The sequence below is a fragment of the Hakea prostrata genome, chromosome 5 (genome assembly GCF_041222555.1).
Source record: "Hakea prostrata isolate BN-2017 chromosome 5, UWA_Hpros_2, whole genome shotgun sequence".
NCBI lineage: Eukaryota > Viridiplantae > Streptophyta > Magnoliopsida > Proteales > Proteaceae > Hakea > Hakea prostrata.
Window position 1 is genome coordinate 1020059 of NC_142604.1, and position 21389 is coordinate 1041447.

The window sequence follows — 21389 nt, forward strand, 5'->3', positions numbered from 1 at the left end:
GCCCTCAACCCAGTAATTACCCCATGTATATATATAGATATCAAGTCGCTATATATATGATACAATTTATTAATCAGGTTGAATCCACTCATGGGGTAAACAAATGGCTTTTCAAAGTGATTTAGGTTGAATCCACTCATAGAATTAGGATAACCAAACAATTTTTCAAGTGATTTAGGTTGAATCCACTCATAGTATTAGGATAACCAAACAATTTTTCAAGTGATTCAGGTTGAATCCACTCATAAAATCAAGGTAACCAAACAGTTTTTCAGACAGATTCACTTTCAGAATCACAATAACCAAATGGTTTTTCAGACAAATCCACACATTAGAATCAGGGTAACCAAACAGTTTTTTTTACGAATATGATTCTACAGAACCTAACTCCACAGACTCATGATTCCCTAGAAACATGATTCTGAAGCCGATTCTAGGGAATTGCATAACCAAACACTGCCTTAGATTTTGAAAGAATATGATTACCTTAGCCTCTCTCTCTTCTGCTATAGTTTTTGCTCTAAATGGTTTCTCAGCAGCAAAAGTCATTAACCATTGACATATGGTGGTACAAAGATTTACTTACAAGAGGTTGCTTGGCAGCTGGATGATATGGTAACTCGTGATTATATTATGCAAGTCATGATTATTGCAAGTCTTGGACAGTTATACAAAGTTATTAGCAATGGAGAGGGTGCAGTTTTGTATGGATGAATTGAGGGGAAATTGTAGAAGCTGTTGGAATGGGAAGTGGGAACTCGTGACATCCAATTGTACACGTATTTATTGATGAATGACGAAGAAGAAAGGAAGACTTGAAATCCTTAACGTAGGCTTCCTCACCCAAGCCAAGATGGCAGAAATTGTTTGTAAAGCCAAGTTTCTCTATTTTATCTCCTATTTCTTATTTATATCTTCTTAGTTTCCTTTCTAACTTCTTTCCCTATTTTATCTCATCTCCTTGTTATGTTCCACTCATTTAGTATTAGAGCCAATGGATTACCAGATGCTATGTATAAAAACTTAAACAAGATCTTTGATATTCAAGCAAGAAATTTGGCTTCATCCGATGAAATCATGAAACTGATGCTAGCATGGTCTGATATTATTCAACTCCTCCGCACAGATGAATAGACCAACTGAAGAGGTAGCAATCAATGCGACTTGAGTTCTACCAATTGAAGCCCCAGAATGGTGCACCCAGAGCAGCCAACAAAGAAGAGGACGAAGCCCAAGCAATGCAAGTTGTGCACCACTTCCTCCAAGGTGATACCGTCCTCTACAACAAGATCAACATGCCATAAGCATTATCCAAAGACTCGCCAGGATCTTGGAAATATTTGTAAACCTGAGATGAGATGGGGTAGGGGCTAGGCAAGACCTAGGTACTAGACAGTACTTTTATGGATTGATGTATCAGTATTAGGGCAAGTGACTCAAGTGAGAGTAAAAGAGGAGTCAATGAGGTCTATGTTAGTATTGATGTATTTAACATTTTTTCTCTTACTTATGTTATTATACATTAATTGCATTCTTCAATTGCTTTCTGTTACTGGAAAGTCCTCATACAATTACGTAATAAATAGGCACACGCCTTGTCTCAGAAATAGAAGCTCTTTTGGAATAGAAACTAGCTGAAATAGAAACTCTTTTCTAGAGACCCAAAATTCAAGGTCAGATCTCTACCAATCTAACCATTTGTTGTAATGTGAAAAATTGCTCAGAAAAGTATATGATTCATAGACCCCAATAGGGTATTTATAGTTACAATCTAGTTAAGTCCCACACTAAGTAGAAAAAGGAAATGCAAAACAAATAGAAATAAAAAACTAACTCTAAACTTATTAGGAAACAGAATCCTTGTTAGGACCCTAGGATGAGGCCATGTAGAGGAGAGAGAGAATTAGGGTTAGTTGAGGGAATTAATAGAGGGACAAGTGAGTGGAGAGGGGTATCGAATGTTTTGAGAGTTTTCTTGGGCAGCCGTAGGCTGAGAGACACCTATGGATGCGGGGGGACTGGCACCATCAAAACCAGCTCCGTCTTGTTAATTTCTTGTAATTTCTTATTGATTTTCTAAGATATTAGAAAGAACTTATCAATCCTATTCTAATTAGAAAACCTTAGTCCATGCTTATAACACTCCCCCTCCAGTTTGAGCATAGATATCTATCATGCCTAACTTGCTTATAATGTAATTGAATACCTTTGTGCTCAAGCTATAGTAGCCATCCCCATGAGGGATACAATGCCCTTACAGACGATAGAGATGGCATAGACCTTCAATTTGAAAACCCTATGTATGAAAGAGATGATAGAGATACAAAAAGAAGGAACTGACATGTAGATAGAGGCACCTATCAAAATCGAGACAGTACTTCTCCTTAAAGCTTTGAAGAGCATGTGAGGAGCTATTTCACCAGTGGCAATAAATACAGAGGTTAAGGAGACACCCACAAAGTAAAGCTTGATGTGAAGGAGTTCGATGCTGAAATAGATCCATAGGTTATTTATGATTAGATTGCCTCCCGTGATGCATACTTTGATTGGTATCACTTACCAAAGGATAGGAAGCTAAAGTTTGTCAAACCAAGCTAACTTGTCTAGCCAGAGAATGGTAGATGAAGACAAAAGAAACCCTAGATACCATGGCATGCAGGCTAGGAACCCCTCAGTTGGACTGAGATGAAAAAAGACGTGAGCAAGAAGTACCTCCCTAAACACTACAAAGCACAGATGCAGGAGCAGTACCAATCCCTGAAGCTAGGAACCATGACTATGGCATACATGCAGAAGTTCGATGCCCTTTCTTGCAGAACAGGTATCCATGAAGATGAGATACAGCTAATGACCCGATTTAGACTTGGATTGAGGCATGACATCACAGCAGGTATAGGTGTAGTAGATGTACATGATATATTCATATAAGAGATCTGTATGAAAAGGCCCTGAGGGTTGAAACCATAGCCAATCAAAGGTCTTATCTCAGGAGAACTACCTACACTAACCCTAGACCCGCTACCACCTACACCAACCCTAGACCCGCTACCACCTACACCACCAAACCATTCCAATCCACCACCACCACCAACACCAACACTCCACAAAACCCAGGCTTTACAAGGGCTGACTACAAAGGGAAAACCCCCATGACCATCAACAACCAATGCTGTCTGTGCAGGGAAAAGGGACACTTTGCAAAAGACTGTCTCAATAAGAAAGAGGAAGTGTTGTCCAAGTGAAGGACCAAAATATGACTCACAAGTGAACCTCAATGCTGAAGAAGGTTCAGAAGAAGAAACATATGACTATGGCTCAGGAGGAGATTACACAACTGCCCAAGTAGTCACCAGAGTCCTAGTTGCTGAAAGACAGGAGGAAGACTGAAGAAGAGACTGTATCTTCTACAGAAAAATGAAGACTACTAATTGCAGTGCACAGGTGACAGTACATAGTGGTAGCTGCATAAATATTGGTTCATAATAATTTGTAAAGAAGCTAGAGTTAAAGACAGATGAGTACCCCAAACCCTATAAAGTCTCCCTTCTGAGTAGTAACAAAATAGAGGTAACTAGGAGATGTCTGGTACCCCTGAAACTTAAGTGCTATTCAGATGACAAATGGTGTGATGTAGTCCCTATAAGGTTGACTGATGTACTTCGAACTTGGATGTATGACAATAATGTCAACATCACAGGAAGAAGTAATGAATGCCACTTCGTGCACAAGGGACAGAAACTAGTCCTTCAACCACTGAACCTGCCAGCGGAGATGAAGAAGCGAGCTCTCCGTACCAACCAGAAGACAGAAAGCTTAGAGAAGAAAGTTTTGACTGTTCCAGGAAGACATTTTGAAGCCGAGAGCAAAGAGACCAGCTTGGTCATAAACTCACAGTCCCAGTCACCAAAGCAGAAACTGCACAGCCAGAGGCTATTGTTCCAACACCCATCAAAGAAGTGCTCCACGATTTTGCAGACCTGATACCAGAAGAGTAGCCTGATGAACTACCTCCACTGAGAGATACTCAGCAAGCCATAGACTTGGTCCCAAGTTCTATGCTTCACACCCTATCTGCCTATATGATAAGCCCTATAAAGCATAAAGAACTAAAGGGACCGGTAGAAGACTCGTTGAGGAAAGGCTTAATTAGTAAAAGCCTTAGCCCTTGCACAGTGCCAGCACTACTTACACCCAAGAGGATGTATGTCAACAAAAAAGTAATCAATAAAATCACAGTCAAGTACAGGTTCCCAGTTCTATGGTTGGATGATATGCCAGACATGTTGACTGTGTTTGCCATATTTTCCAGACTTTATCTAAGTTGTTACTATCAAATTCGAACCAAACCAGGAGATGAGTGGGAGACTCCTCCAAAACTAAAGACGGTCTATCCAAATGGAAGGTTATGTCTTTTGGACTAACCAACATTCCTAGCACATTCATTAATCATGACACAAGTACTCCAGACCTACACTGGAAAGTTCCTAGTGGTGGACTTTGATGACATCCTGGTGTACAGCCAAAATACAGATGAACACAGAGAGCATCTGAGACAAGTCATGAGGACCCTAAGGAGGCTGAAGCTCTCTCTCAATCTAAAGAAGGGTACTTTCATGCTACCTAAGGTGAAATTCCTTGGATTCATTGTCTCTTCTGAAGGAGAAGGTAATCCGAAGAAGGTCAGATGCATGGCAGAGTGGCCTATCTCCAAGACATTCACAGCGGTTTGAAGCTTCAATGGACTGTCATCTTTCTAGAGGAGATTCATCAAAAGCTTCAGCACCATCATGGCCCAGTTATAGAACATACAATTACCACCAAAGGAAAGTTTGAATGGACTCTAGCTGCCACCAAAGCCTTCAACCTTATCAAACATAAGATTACTGAAGTAGAGGTGCTTAGGCTCCCCAATTTTGAAGAAGTGTTTGAGGTTGCTACAGATGTCTCCCATATTTGCATACGAGTTCTAACGCAAGGACACCCAATAGCTTTCTATAACAAGAAGTTGAATGAAGTAATGACCGAGTACTTAACCAATGACCTAAAGCTCTACGCAGTCATCCAAATTCATAAACACTAGAGACACTACTGGGTAGGAGAGGAGTCCGTTCTGTACATAGATCAAGAAGCCCTAAAGTACCTTCACTCTCAGAACTCAGAAGTCCATCAGCCATAGGCATGTATAGTGGGTATGCTACTTGCAGGGGTTTGTGCTCACCCTAAAGTATAAGTCAGGAAAGGAAACAAGGTTCCAAATTCCCTACATAGAAAAGTCAAGACACTGTCAGCACTCTCTGCACAAGCCACTGTCATACAGAATACACAGGAAGAGTATGCCACAGACAAGAAGGACTTCAGATCAATCTACACAGAATTGGAACAAGGTGGACAACATCCAAAGTATTCAGTTCATGATGGATGGATACCTATTCATGGGTACAAGATTAGGCAGACCTGATTCCTCCTACAGCAACACATCATCAGGGAACTACATGGAGGAGAATTAAGAGGACACTATGGTAGAGACAAAACCATCGCACAAGTCCCAGACAGATGCTATTGGCCCTAAATTGTGTTTCGAGCATCTACAACAACCTCTCTAGTGCTGTTGGAGCAAAAGTTGGAGGCGCTACTTAATGCTTAGTGCCTCATTGATTTTACTCTTGTACTCTCATGGGGTAACTTATAGTACACCGATATTGTCAAGTGAAATTGTGAAGAACTTAACATGTTTGATGTAGTATTTGACTTTAATTCTTTATGTATTCATTTATATCAAGCAATGGTTGAGTACTTCATATTTTACAAGTCTACATGTTTACTCCTTCAGCATGTCAATTTCAATGTTAAGGTTGAGATGGAACTCACATCTACACTTGTTCTCCCACAAATCTAGGGCCACCAGTGTTTAGAAGGCCTCTAGGGTAAAAACCAAATTCCAGTCCAAATTGAGCCCTAAACCCCATCTAGTTGGCTCAAGTTGAGGTGGCCAATACCATATCTCGGTTTTCTAGGCCACCAAAATCCATTTTCAAGATCGAGATCTCAAACCATGGTTATAATCCCCTTCCTTAAATTTTCATACTCCTTGGAAAATCCAGATTTTATCCTTAGGAGTAACACCAATCTAACCATTAGAAAGGTTTCAAATTTTAGGGTTCATCCCTACATACCATTACCTAAGTTTTTGCCAAGTCTCACCCCATTTCATTAACTTTTCATCACATGTCTCAAGAACCTACCTCATCCATCTATATGCCCCATTACTCTAAATCTCTCCAAAATTATCCAACCACTATTACCTATGTTCTTATGTATCCCAATTGAATTTCCCAAAATCTTATAACCCTAAAGCCTTACCTTTTGAGTTAAGATCTTGGAAAGTTGGCTCTAGCTGAACCTCTTCAATTCAGGACTGCAGCATTATGTTCTTTAAATTTTGGGCAACCTTAGAACACATCAAAATGAAGTTAATTTCTGTCAATAGGCTTCCAGACTTCAAAATATCTGATGTGCCAAAAGCCTTCACAATTTTCAATCATGTCAGGTATTTAGACTTAATATGCAGGTCTAAACCATAGGAGTCCTTCATTGAAGATATATGTACCCCAACCAGACACATCCCCTAACAACCCCCTGATGTAAATCCAATTCTAGGGTTAGGGTTTCTTGAAAAGATTCCCTAGAATTTAGGATTTACCCAGAATCTTCCACACAAAAAATGGTCAAAGCTAGGTGGGAAGGTTAATATTGTTAAATATTGTGGGAAGAACAAGGAGATAAAATTGAGATCTAAATGGGTACGGTTTGGGTAAGATTCGGTTTAACAAAACTGAATGGAATGTAACTAAAACTAAAGGGGAAGGATAATAAAGATGAAGATCTAAATATGGGATGGATCTTTGAAAACCCTTTTTGAATAATTCTTTTTTCTCTTTTCTTTCTTTTCTTTTCTTTCTTCTTTCTTTCCTTCTTTTTTTTTCCCCCTTCTTTTCTTTTCCACCTTTTTCTATCTGTTTCAGATCTGCTGCAAGGCAGAGAGAGGAGAGAAAGAGAGTTTGAGAGAGAGAAGCGGGGGAGGGATGTGGGGCCTCTCGGGGGTTCGGGGATTGCTGCTAGGGTAGCGACAGCAGGAGGGTGGGGTTTCTGGGTTGGGCAGAGAGGAAGGAGAAGGAAGAAGAGGGAAGTGGGGGCACAGGTTGGGGAGGGGAATTACTCACTGGATTGCTGAAAACTCTTGAAGAATGCTTGCTGGATCTGTTGAATGGCTGCTGTTGAAGATGACTGATTGCTGGAACTTAAAGAATTACTGCTGTAGTTGAATAACTAAAGATCTACCGAGGCCCCCTAAAAGAGTCGGGGTTTTCCCACAAGTAATATTCAATCTCTATTCAATGTAGAGACCAATCTTTACATCCATATGTTGGCTTATTTATAGCCTTACATCAAAAAGAAAGAACTTGACTCAAAACTGGGTGACTATCTTAACTTAACTAGACTTAGAAATCAACCTAACAAGGGTTTCCTTTATAAGTTAGGTTACCCTTTTACAATTAATTAACCACCACCTAAATAAAAGACTTCGTTATGAGATAAAAGACTGACTTAAGCGTCTTTTAGGTGGGGGGACCCCTTACCTAACCACAATCACTAATAAAGACAATTTTCACTTAAAAACAAACACCGAAAAGATAGGAACTCTTTTGTAAAAGAGTCTTATCTTATCTACAACTTGTCTAATGGAAACCAACTCAAATTAAATGGACTGGAACTCTTTTAATCAAGCTAAAATTCTGGAATTTACATTCCAGCAGTAAAATAGGGTCTAAAATAACCAAATTGCCCTTAAAATAGGGTTCGGCCAGCTTGCTTGGGTGGGTCTTGGGGCCCACTTTAGGTTTGGCCCGGGGTCGATCCATGTTCACATCACCCACCCCCCCCTTTTCCCTGTAATTAAAAAAAAATCCACAGAAAAGAAATTCTCAAGTAAGCGGAAGAACATGGGTCCAATAGAAAGCTATTATTCATGCTGATCAATTTATCTCAGTTTTGGTGATCATAATTGATGGAAAACCTCCCAAAAAACAAGTTGGAAAACTATAAAGAAAACACAACACTATTTGATTATCAACTAAAAAGCATGACTACATAAAGAAGAACCAACCAAAAAGGCAAAACATTTCCACTAGTTCAGGATACCTTCTGCAATATCATGCACAATTGCAATTTTGATACACCTGTTCCCATTCAAACAAGAAAAGATAAATAAATAAATACTTTTAAGAAGAAAATATTGGATATCCAAAATAAGCTTCAGAAAACATAGAACTGAACAGAAATATCCTCACACAGAGAAAACTTATCATGGAAATAATTACTCAAACTTCCTTTCCTTTTAAAGTTTTTAGTAAAGTCAAAAGTTGGGGGGGGGGGGGGGAAGAAAAAAAACTATCAAAATTAATGCTGCTAACACATAAACAAACAAACTCATCCAAACAAAATGGGACTGCCTACATGGATCGTAACCTCCCATCATCGTATTCAAGATAAACAATATTTTGTGATCAGTATTTCCTTAAACCTAGAAACATAATTACAACAAGAAGGATAAGCCTTTTCTCAACTAAAGGGGGTCAGCTACATGGATCTTTGCCTTCCAATCATGTCTAGTTGAGGCCATACTAGATACAAAACCTAAGCTATGCAAATACTTTCTAGCACTTCTCTTAAGGTTATCTTAGGTCTGCCCCTCGTTCTTTTAATTTCTTCAAACTAAGATTAAGTTGCTTCTTTGCACAGGGGCATTTAGAAAATACCATTGAATGTGGTCGTACTACCCCAATCGACTTGTTGCAGCTTATAATTTATTGGAGCTACAACAAATCCAGCTCTTATATGATCATCCCTTAGCTTTTTCCTTCCTAATTTTGCCACTCATCCATCTTAGCATCCTTATTTCTGCTATGCTAAGTTTATCTATATGATCCTTCTTAATATCCCAATACTTTGCACCATATATCATAGCTGGTTGTATGACAGTCTTATTTTATTTTCCTTTGAGCTTTAAAGGAATACATCAATAACACAAGTCACTAGGCACACCTCTCCACTTCATCCTCCCTATTTTAATCCTTTGAAAAACATCATCTTCTGTATAAACTTTTTTATTTATGACTAAGTCAAGGGACCTAATTAATCGTTTTATGGAATCTCCTCATCAAGTCTCACCACCTCATCGTCAACTTGAGTATGACCATAGTTACACACTAGATATTCCATCTTTGTACTACTAGGTTTTAAGCCTTTTGATTCCAAAGTTGTTCTTCTTGGTTCTAACTCAGTATTAATCCCCAAAACAATATCATCAGCAAAAAGCATATACCAAAAAACCTCATCTTGAATGTCTTCAGTTGAATCATCCACTATAAGTGCAAATAAATATGGATACAAAGATGATCCTTGATATAGTCCAACTATAATCAAGAATTCACTACCTTGTCTCCCCATTGTTCTTACACTGGTCACCGTACCATTATACATATCTTTAATTATGCCCACATATTTATTTGCAGCATTTGTTTTCTTTAATTCATCAAAAAAAAATTATTTTCTCTAGAACTTGCCAAATTAATATTTTAAGGACTCTATCATAAGTTTTTTCTAGGTCAATAAAGACCATATGAAGATCTTTCTTACACTCTCTATATATTTTCAAAGCTCTCATAATAAAGTAAATAGCTTCCATTGTAGATCTTCTTGGCATAAAACCAAATCGATTTATAGTAATAGTGGTTTCTTGTCTCAATCGGGTTTCAATCACTCTCTCCCATAATTTCATAAAATGACTCATTATTTTTATGCCTCCATAGTTATTACAACTTTGAATATTTGTTCTATTATTGTAAATTGGGACCATGATACTTCTCCATTTATCTGCATTTCCTTATGCTCATAACCTTATCAAACAACTTGGTCAGCCAAGCTAACACATAAGTTCCTAAGCTCTTCCATACTTCTATTGAGGATTTCATTAGGACCTTGTGCCTTACCTACTTTCATCCTCCTTAAAGCTTCTTTTACTTTGGACATAATTCTACAAGGTTAGAAAATTGATGCTATGGCGAATGGTGTAATCATCAAAGTTACAGTACCAGAAGTATGTTCATTTAGTAAGCTAGAGAAATAGCTTACCATCTCTTCTTGATGTCCTCATCACGTACTAGTAATTTACCATCCTCACTTTTAATACACCTAACATGGTTTAGATCTCTATTCTTCTTGTCCCTAATTTTAGCTATCTTATGAATAATGTTTTCCCCTTCCTTCGTGCCTAGCTTATCATATAAATTTGGGTAAATATCACTTACCTCCCCTCTTAGCTAGACAAATAGCACTTACACCCCCTCTTAGTTGGATAATATCATTTACCTCCCCCCTTACCTAACAAATATATCAAACACCTCCCCTCTGTTAACTTTCTCTGTTAAATTTAACTTTTACCGTTAAATATTTTTCTACAACCCCAAACTACCCTTGGCTAAAAATATTTTTTTATTTTAAACCCTAAATTACCGTAATCACCTAGCAATTAAAATACTAAATTACCCTCAATTAAAATAATTATTAAAAACCAATACACCATAGTTAAAACCCAAATTATCTTTAATTATTAAAAGCCCAACATACCCTTTTTTTTTAAACATATATCAAACAATAAAAAAAAATGCATTTTTAATTTTACTTGATTGTAGTACGTGTTTTTTTTAATTGTTTGATAAAAAAAATTAAAAAAAAAAAAAAAAGGTATGTTGTGCTTTTAATAATTAAAGATAATTTGGGTTTTAACTATGGTGTATTGGTTTTTAACAATTATTTTAATTGAGGGTAATTTAGTATTTTAACTACTAGGTGATTATGGTAATTTAAGGTTTAAAAAAATATATATATTTTTAGCCAAGAGTAGTTTGGGGTTTTAGAAAAATATTTAACGGTAAAAGTTAAATTTAACCGAAAAAGTTAACAGAGGGGAAGTGTTGATATATTTGCTAAGTAAGAGGGGAGGTAAGTGATATTTACCTTATAAATTTTGATACTTCTTCTCCCTTATTTTTCCCATAATTTTGTTATCTTCATCTCTAGCCAACTTAAGCCGTTGTAGATCCTCTACATCTTTAATCTTTTGCCATGTCTCAAAGCTAGCTTTCTTATTCTTAATGGCTTCTTAAACCTCACCATCCCACCACCAAGTCTCTTTATGAGAATATTACTTTCTTTTTTATTCACCTATGACATCTTTAGTCATCTTCCTGATACACGTAGCCATCTCATTCCACATTGTAGTAGTGTCCCCCTCAAGTTCCCACCTTCCTTGTGAAAAACCCCAAATCTAGGGTTATCTTCAGGATATTCAAGTGAACCAGCAGAAATTCTAGGGTTCTAATACCTTGTGGTTGTAAGATTAGGACTGAATAGGGTGGTTCCAGAGTTGGGAATTTGAGTAAGTCAAGGTTCAGTTATGGCTCAGAACTAGGGTTGGTTGAATTTCAATCTTAAACCTTGCCGTAATTTTAAGTTCAAAACTGAAACTTCAGACTTAGGGTTTAGGAAGTAAGGGTTTACTATGAATTAGGGTTTCCAGGGGTGGCTAGGGCTAGGTTTAGGGTTGAAGGTAAAGGCGGGTTGGGTAGGATGATTCTAAAAGGAATTAAGGTATGGGTGAAGGGTTTAAAATTTATGAGTGAAAGGGGGTTAGGGATTCTAGGGTTTAGTGAAGAAGCTTAAGTATACGGTTTCCTGGGGTTTTGAGTGAAGGCAAGAGGCTGTAATTAGGATCAAAGTAAGGGGAGGGAGGGGTACTTGACTCCTGAAGGGGGTGGGAATTTGATGAGGGGTTTGGGAGATCTAGGGCTAGGTTTGGGAAGAAGTTGGTCGAAACTCAGGTTCAGAAACCTGGAAAATCCAATGCTGCCACAAGAGAGAATGAAAAGAAGAAGAAAACAGAATAGAGGGGGCCGTAAAGAGGGAAAATGGCTAGGGAAGGGGAGGATTGAAGGAAGAGGGGTAAAAAAGGTTTGGTGCTGCCACTGTGTTTGGGAACAGGAAAGGATGGAGCTGCAATGGGGTGCGGGCTAGGATGAGATGAATTAAGGTTTGGGGATGGGGGGTGTACCGCAGGCAAGGAGAGGAAAAGAGGGGCTGCAAGACAGAAGATGGGAGAGGGGTAGGGGATGGCATGGGGGCTTATTTGTACTTACTTGAAGAAGGGGGATTGAAGCACCAAATAACAGCAGCAAATTGAATTCCACAGCAGCCGCAGGCATCCTCTTTGGAATCTGCGACTCCCTTGAATTCTCCTTAATGTTCCAAGTTTATTAATTAATCATAAACTGCCTTCTTTATAATTACAAGCTAATGGCTATATTTATAGCCTTACATAAGTGTACTCACACTAGGACTCAATATTAGAAGGTGATTCAAACTAGGACTTCTACTTGGACTCAAACTGGAAACCAAACAAACCAAGACTCTTGGTAAATAAAAGTGCAAACACATACGGACATCTAATTTAAGAAGGAATCCCTTTTAAGATAGTACTCCATTCTCCAACGTAGAAACCCAAACAAAGAGGGACTTCTACTTTACTTGGGACTCCCACTCTACTAAGGATTCTCACATATATCATCCTAGCCTCCTAGTATGATTCAAATTACAAAACAAGAGTAGGACTAGACTCCTTGTAGAAATTGAAATACAACTAAGGAAATCCCTCTCTAATTGGGTCTCCTAATTTGACTAGCAGTCTTCCATAACTAATCAAAGACTAACTCAAATATCAAAATAAGAGTTAAGTCGAGTTGGGTTGGACCAAAGGCACTCAAAATGACCAAAATGACCCTATTCTGGCTGAATTTCCCTGGTTTGCTGGCAGGGCCACAGGGTATTGGTAAACCTCCCTGGGCCTTCTTTGGGTGGTTCCGGATCCAATCACATCCACTTATTTGACTACCCCATCACTAAAAGATTTCAAGCAATCTCCTTTTAAGTTCCACCACTTTATCCTAGGATAGTTAGCCTCACACCATGAGTTTGAGGAGTGAAGCACACATCCAAAGGAGACCATAGCAGTACTGATTAGAAAGCCTAAATTATAAAACAGAAGACCTGCCCCACGGAGCACATGGGTCATGTAACTCCTTAATACATAAAGTGGTTGATACTTTAACAAGATTGAAAATAAATAAACCCCTTCAAACCTTAATGAACCAAGAACCCAGGTTTGACCAGTTCCATCTTGGTTTGGATCCCAAAACTCAGTTATGCTGGTCCCACCAGTCTAACTACTACATCAACACTCAATAGGAATGGTGAACCTAGGAGCTAGGACCCCTAAAAATGTCAAAATAGTCCCATTGAAGAAGCCCAAAATGAAATATTTCAATGAAAATCCAATATCACTCTAAATGGTCCTTCCTACAATTTCCTTGTCATTTTCTGGAGGGATGGAAGATTCCTCAGATGTATACTCACTTGTTTAATATTCAGGATACTCTAGACCCATAATATGACCCACTTAAAATATTTAATATACCCCCTTTTTTCTCTTTTCCTTTTCAGAGTCACTGTTCAAGCACTCAGTTTTAAACAGAACTTTTTATTTTCTAAAGCATCTGACTTACTTAGGTGTGAAGGCCAACCAAGTCCTTCAGACTCTAAACCTGACTAGTACAATGTCCAAACCATACAATTTCCAGGTCCCCAACAGTTTAAAAGACCGATCTTGGTCATGAACATCCTTTGGTCAGGGATAGAGCAACTCAGAAACCAAAATGTCAATTCTGGTAATCTTAACACTCTGAAGAGAGTTACTTTAGATACATCATATTACTATCGTCAGAAAATCATGAAGCTAGCTTGTTTGCCTATCCAAAAGAGAATTCCACACATGAAAATGTTTCAAAACTACCCAATGCCATTTCCAGTCAAAAGAGAAATTAACGTTTTGGACAAACACAGTCACATTCTGGTTCATGTTATTTTATTTCAATCTCTAATTAGGAACAACTCATATCCACCCTTCAAGGACCTTGATTGAAACTTGCAATATATTCTTATCCAAAATATCATCTGGCACCACTATAATAATTAAGATCCTCAGCAGATTTAAGTAGAGAATTTTTGTTGTGCATTACATTTATAACAACACATAATAGCACAAACTACATAATCAACACTCAAAAGCATAAAAGATCTATAAAATTCTCTTCGTTTGGCTAGGCCTTTGTGCCACAGTAAGCTAAGCTATTGAGACTTAACTATAATTTCACACACCATAAGTTGATACCATTAACCCTTTTTACCCTTCTCTTCTTTAGAATTTAATTGCAAATGTCATTTCCACTGCATAGGAATCATCCGACTCTAATCCGTCTATGCTTTGAATCAGGACTACATATTCTTCAGCTGCCTTCTAGTATAATAGAGACTTCTAAATTATCCCTCATATTATGATAACATTAACAAGTGAAAATGATAACAAAATACTCTTTTATTCACATAACAAAAATTGAAGGAAAAAGAAACAGACAAGACTAAGAATATTAGAACTAGTTTATTTTTTAGTTCAAAATATCATTCTATTTCACCTCTCTCTGTTAACACCAGGAAGGTCTCCGACAATCAGTGCCATCAATGCCATGCGGTACATATGATCAGCAATAGACTCAGGGCCCTTTATCCCATGGTTGATCCATCCCTTTCTTTTAGTCGTCTGGAAAAAAAAAAAAAAAGCAGAAACACAGAATCTTTAAATTTTATTACCATATCTCTATATTGATAGCAAATATACAGATGCTATGTCAAGAACCATTTGCCGCAGTAAATAGACCAAATTATCCTTGTGCATTAAATGAAAAAGGTCAGACTGCTCAATGATAAAATCTAGGAGAAGAAGAATGTCAATTAGTGCAAAGTTGCATCTAATAGAAAATGCAACTTTACTGTAGACATAAAATTTGGTCTGTCCACAACATGCCCTCAATTTGATGGTGGCCCAATAAACAGATGTTTTTGAGGTCCTTTGGCAAGATGTAAGCAGGAGTCCTTATGGAAAAAAGAAAGGGGGGAAAAATAAAAAGAAAAAGCAGGAGTCTCATCTAAGATGACAGCCCACTACATGTAATCAAGAATTGTGATTGTTATACACAAAATGGATTACAAAGGACTCGGATGAGTGGCTAGTGACATCTATAAGTTTTTGTCAAATGCTATGGACAGTTCTACCAAAAAAAAGGCTATGGACAGAGCTATAGACATTGGGAAGTGATATCCCAACTCAATCTGCTATCTACACTTTCGAATCAATGGGTTGATTTGGCTATTGAAACTGATCCTCTGCAAAAGTATCTACTGAGACATATAAAACTGATCATAACAGACAGCAACAACTAACCAACAACTTGATTTATAAAAGGGCCAAAAATGACTGAATTAATGCTTATAAGAAATATAGAACAACAACACAGCCATATCCCAACTACATGGGGTCAGCTGCATGGATTTTGCTTTCCAATCAATTCTATACAAGGTCATACTATACAAGCCATGCATCTTCTCTTAAGGCTAATTTAGGTTTGCCCTAGCTCTTTTACTTCCTTCAATATGGATTAGATCATTTGGAGCATCAAAAGGCCCCATATAAACATGACCATTCCGCCTCGAAAGTTTTTCTAATAGTCTATCCTACACTAGGGAGCAAACCAGCTCTATTATGATCATTCCTCACTTTATTGTTCCTAGTTTTGTCACTCGTCCATCTCAACATCTTCATTTCTGCTACACTGAGTTTATCTATACGATATTTCTTAACTGCCCAACGCTCCATACTATATATTATAGCTGACCACATAACGGTCCTATAAAAGTTTCCTTTTAAGTCCTAAAGAAATAATTGATCACGTAAAACCCCAGATGCACCTCTCCCTTCCACCCATCCTATTGTAATTCTCTATGAAGCATCATCCCCTATATGACCTTCTTTATTTATGAATGAACCAAGATACCTACAATAACTACTTTGCAGAATCTACTTCTCATCAAGTTACACCTCCTAATTATTCATCCTTCTATAACCAAGCTATACACCAAATATACCATCACCATTCTACTTAGCTTAACACCTTTTAATTTCAAAGTCGATTTCCATAAGTCTAACTTTGCTTTAGCATAGTTTGAGAACTTGTAGTTAGAAAAGATATCTCATATTCTCTAAGTAGTGAAAAGCGATAGCAGGCAAGCCAAAAAAGTAATAAATCTCAGCAGAGATCTTGGTTAAGTTCAGGTCTCAACTCTCAACCCGAAAACTTCAATAGAACTGAAATTTTGACCCAAACCATTACTTAAAAGTTCTCCAACTCAATCACTCAAGATATCTCGACCCAATCTTGCTAAGAGATCACATGTGGTCAGTTTGAGGCATTTTGCTAATACTGCCTCAAGTCTTCAAGTTTTACTATATTTTTGCTGATCTTGTTCGAGTAGCTCCTCCGCAATAGTGATTAGTGCTTGGAGTTTGGAGCTGTAACTTAGCCCTTTCAATTGATCATTTGAATTTTGTAATTTGAACTATAGAGATAAACATGTGTAATGTATTAGACTTGTTTGAAGTTTGAACATTAATGAATTCGTAATTAAGCATATTATGTCTAGGCATTTTAGGGTTCACTGTGGTGTGTTCAAACTTGAGGTCCAAAATGAAACTCACAATTACATTACTTTGTTCCCCCTTAAATCTTAAGCGACCATAGTATAAATAGGTTGAATAGCAAGTATCAGCCCCAAGTTACCTAAGAGTTAGGCCATCAAGTTGGGAGGAAAAAATTCAAGAAGAATAACCAGTGCAAGAAAATAAGGGCTTAATAATCCTTGATGCATGTGATTCACATATATGTGTTCCCACATCCCAAAAAAATACAAAAGAAAAAGAGAAGGAAGTTGCCCAGTACATTTATGTGTTCTCATTCCAAAAGGAATTGCCAAAGCTCTATTCCAAACAAAGACAACTAGATCTGTCAATTAGTTAGGCTCAATATGGCTGGAATAATATCTACCACTAGCAAATCATTCATCTTCAAACTTATCCATTGATTCCATTTACAATCTATCATTTGATTGACAAATCTTTATATTGGAATAATGAAGGGTCATGTGTCTGTAATTCTCATGGGATGATCAATCTAGAGAACTATGATTAGAGTTTGATTAAAGCACTGGTGGCAATGTGAAGCCTGATGGTAGGTTTGATACCAAATCTGGCAATGCATACGATCAGGACTAACAAAGAAGCTCGCAGACAGGAGCTTTTGGGAAATCAATAGATATCAGAACCAAAAACAGAAACCTCAGCTACTAGAGATGTGAGGTTTGGTCCCAAATCGTCTATTAACTAGCTTACAACCACCCCTACACCACCATCCCTCTCTCTCTCTCTCTCTCTCTCTCTCTCTCTCTCTCTCTCTCTCTCTCTCTCTCTCTCTCTCTCTCTCCCCCCCCTGGAAAAAAAATGTAAAGAAAAGAAAACCATGTCTTCCCCATCTTATACACCCGGAGACCCTCCGCCTACAATCTTAATCCTCCTGCTGCTTATCTTTTAGCTCTCCCAATTATGTTCCTGATTCAACATTTGTGGGAAATGGTCACTGAGACCTGTTATGAAATAGAATTTCCCTCTCTTTGCTATGAACCGAATACAAATGAGAGTATATAAGTTTTCAGACTCTGTTTTTCATTTTCAATTCCGATGGCTGATCCTCCTGTGTAAGCATCATTTCATCCTTTTTCTTCTAAATCTGCCCATCCTTTTAGACTTTGTATATTTCTGTTCTTCTTCCTTGCGTCTATCCTATGCCTTTCATATTTTAAAACTTCCTCAGAGTTCTCCACACGTCCCAAAGAAGAGGTTGAACCACATTTTCCGTAGAAACACTTTTTTCCCCTCATCATCAAAAAATTGAATTCAGAAAGCAAAAATAAGGAAATAAGTTGTTCAGAATGCAGAGAACAGGCGACCATAAACCTACCATACAAATTCACACGACAAAGGAATATTGAATACGAGAAATTCGAGCAATCTAATCAAATTAATGTAAAAAGCAATATTTATTCTATCCAAGTCGTTCATGCCTTAAGCCGATGACACAGAGTAAGAAAATCGATGGACGCAGCAGGAGACGAGCAAGCCGACGACGCAATCACAGCATCGTTTTCTCCCAGACTCATCGATAGGCTCGATTCAAATCCATCACCATGAGAAGCCGTAGAAGATATTTTAAAACCCAAATTCCGCTCTTGAGTAGGGAGGGTGAGGATTCGTGCAGTTTCTCTGCAGAAACCGAAGCTCGACCATTTACGAGAGAGCAGGCATCGAGATAATGGCGCAGAAGAGTAAGAAGCAGACGACGAAGAGGAATACAACGAATGCGAAAGATATGGATTTGCCGCAGCCATTGTTATAGTTGCAGAGATCTCCAATTCTGACCAAGCAATACAAGCTCAGAAAACATTAAAACAAGCATTCAACCAGGTGACAGCTTCCAGGTATCTCATTTCATCGCCGGAAACACACATACACACAAAAAATTAAAAGTGAAAAAGGACGGATGTCATGCGATTGAGTTTCGAACGCGAGACGCGACGTTTCCGAGCTTTGAAGTGAAACCTTTGACGCCGTTGGATCCGAATAACTCGATGATTGCTTTTCCGAACTTTTTCATCTCGGTTGACAGCAATTGAGATGTCGTGGACCAGTAATTCTGCGTCAAAATAAAATTTTCCCTGAGGAAGGAGAAAGGGAGCCGCGTGGATCGCGTTATGTTTGGTAACGGAGAGTAAACTGTACCGGCCCACTGGATAATTGGGATTTAGAATCTCCAGTTCTGTACAGCTACAATGTAAGGTTGGACCAGACCAAATTGGGCTATAGAATTGGATGATCTTTGAACCATAGCCAACGAAATTGTTACCAACAAGAGAAGAAGAAGCATATTCCCAACTAAACAGGATCGGTTAAGAAAATCTTTACCTTTCAATCAATCTCACTAGAGGTAATATTATATAAGAAGATTGCCATGCAAATCTATTCTCACTAAATAGGGTGGTTGCGGTTGTCGAAGATGGTCCTCTCTCATAACATTTTTTTTTTGGATCTAAGATTCATTCGGGCTAGCTTACACGCATCCTCGATTAAATCTTAGGTCACAACATATTATAATCCATAATTAGAACCCTAAGGGTATAATTCCAATAGAGACAAATAAAATGATAGTAGATAGGTTGGGGAGTGGTGAAAAGAAGAGAGATTTCAACCTAAAGTAGGATTAGGGTAGAAAAGTTGAGTGTGTGACTATATAATGCACTTGCAAATAAAGAAGTGAAACAATCTCTCACTGGAGGGAAAATCTCACAAGGTGGATATAACCACTTGTAGATCACTACTGAATATTTTGATATAAGTATTTCACTTCAAGAACAAACGACAACAACTAGCACGAGATAGGCTCCAAATTTTCCTCAAGGATCTCCTTCAACTCAAGAAGGGGATCCAAAAAGAACACAGAAGGCATTTTAAACCTCATCTTTGCCCTCGACATCCAATTAGTAGTTTTATTAGCTTCTAGCCCGACATGGTTGAAGCGAACCTTCCCATCAACCACACCAACACCACAAATTTCTTCAACCAGATTTACTATTGTGCCTTGAACATGTGCGCTAGGATCCAACAAAGAAACGGCCCCCAAATATCTGGCAACCTGGAGCCGAACTCCTTCACCTAAGAACCTCTTTCGCCAAGCCAAGTAAAATCGTCCTCCTGAGAGTCATGATTCCACCAACTCCATAGTAGGTATAGAATACAGGAAAACTTCTCTAGCCAATCCACCCTCCATCTCAAAGTAGCCCCACAAATATTAGACATGAGCCACTCTTCACAAGAGCAGCCAAAGAACCATGCCCTCTTCTCTGCATGCACAGAATGCCACCGTATCCCTTTCTATAGCAACAATTTTGGAGAATATGAATAGAATCTTCCCTTCTATTTAGATAAAAGGAGCACTCATCATGGTTAGCTAACCCCATCCTGGCATTAGTAAGTAATCTATGGCCAACACAAAGCTGTTCTAGTGGTGAAACCAACACCTCTTAGTGAAGAGGTTGTGGGTTCGACTCTTGCTAAGGCATATTAATATCCCAATCCCCAAGCTTAATAAAGCCCCTTTGTACCTAAAAAAAAAGTAATCTATGTGGACCAAACAAACACATAAAATGAAAGATACAAAGTGGCACTCAATTGCCAGACTGAAGACTAGAATTTTTCAAGAAAAATAGGTACTAGTAGGAGCTAATTTGGCTTCTTAAAGGAGCCCATAAGCTGATGAAATAGAGAAGACAACTTCAGGTGTCGGCCTCCATACAATCAAATCTCTCTCATTTTTTTAACAAGGGATGAGTAACACTCTCCAGCCTTCTAGATGCATTTTTGTTAAGAACATGTTAATCCTACTCCATTTCCACTTCCCATCTCTAGTCACATATTGACTCACCATACCAAAAGCCATCTTGCTAGGGACTAGTTGTCTTGCTAAAGTATTAGTGAGAAATTCAGATCAATCCAATGATCCAAGCAAAAAAGCACTTTTTGCCGTCATTGATAATAAAATTGCAATTGTCTAGGCCTTCAGGGGCAACTGGTCACATACCTTTCCACAGGCAAGAGTTAGTTCTTCTCACCAAGAACAGCAAACTTCTCCGAGAAGAATTATACTTGGCCTTTAGCAAATTCGTCCAAAGGGATGTCTTGACGGATAAAATTCACAGTAGCTTCATAAAAACGCTTTGTTCAATAGTGATAATTTTTTGAAACCCAATCCACCGTCTTCTTTTGGGGCAGCAAAGAGAATTCCAATTGACCAAATGCATTTTCCTTTGAGAAGTAGACTCATCTTAGATAGAGGAATAGGGTAGCTTCTTAACTGCATTCAAGATTCTTTTTGCAATAGAATTTGTTTGTATGGAGTAATAAAGCATTGCCATGATCACCGACTTTGCAAGATTAGATTAACCTTTCTCGAGAGAGAGAGAGAGAGAGAGAGAGAGAGAGAGAGAGAGAGAGAGAGAGCCGTTTTTTTATTTTTTTTTGAAGCCACATAGTTAAACTTCCCCTTCCTCTAACTAGCCTCCCGTTGGGACGCCCAAATAGTGGCCAATATCATTAATTTCAAGAAATCCACTAATCTTTAACACCTCCTTCACTTTGGCTCTATCCACATTTTTAGTGAAAAAAAGACTAGATTTTTTTGCATTGACTTTGCTATCATAAGCATCACAAACCTTCTTAAGTA

The 21389-nt window shown here is 38.2% G+C and overlaps 1 protein-coding gene across 1 annotated transcript in view; it reads right to left on the reverse strand.

The window, feature by feature from the left end:
• LOC149014277 (uncharacterized) overlaps positions 1-18647 on the reverse strand; it is a 34962-nt gene extending 16315 nt beyond the window's left edge. Inside the window, exons 1-3 of the mRNA XM_089157022.1 lie at positions 18178-18647; positions 14643-14767; positions 8200-8237 (exon numbers count right to left, since the gene is read on the reverse strand). Of these exons, the coding sequence (XP_089013148.1) occupies positions 8200-8237; positions 14643-14767; positions 18178-18501 (487 nt within the window). The 5' untranslated portion in view covers positions 18502-18647. The remainder of the gene's footprint in view (positions 1-8199; positions 8238-14642; positions 14768-18177) is intronic.
• Between the last annotated feature and the right edge of the window lie 2742 nt (positions 18648-21389).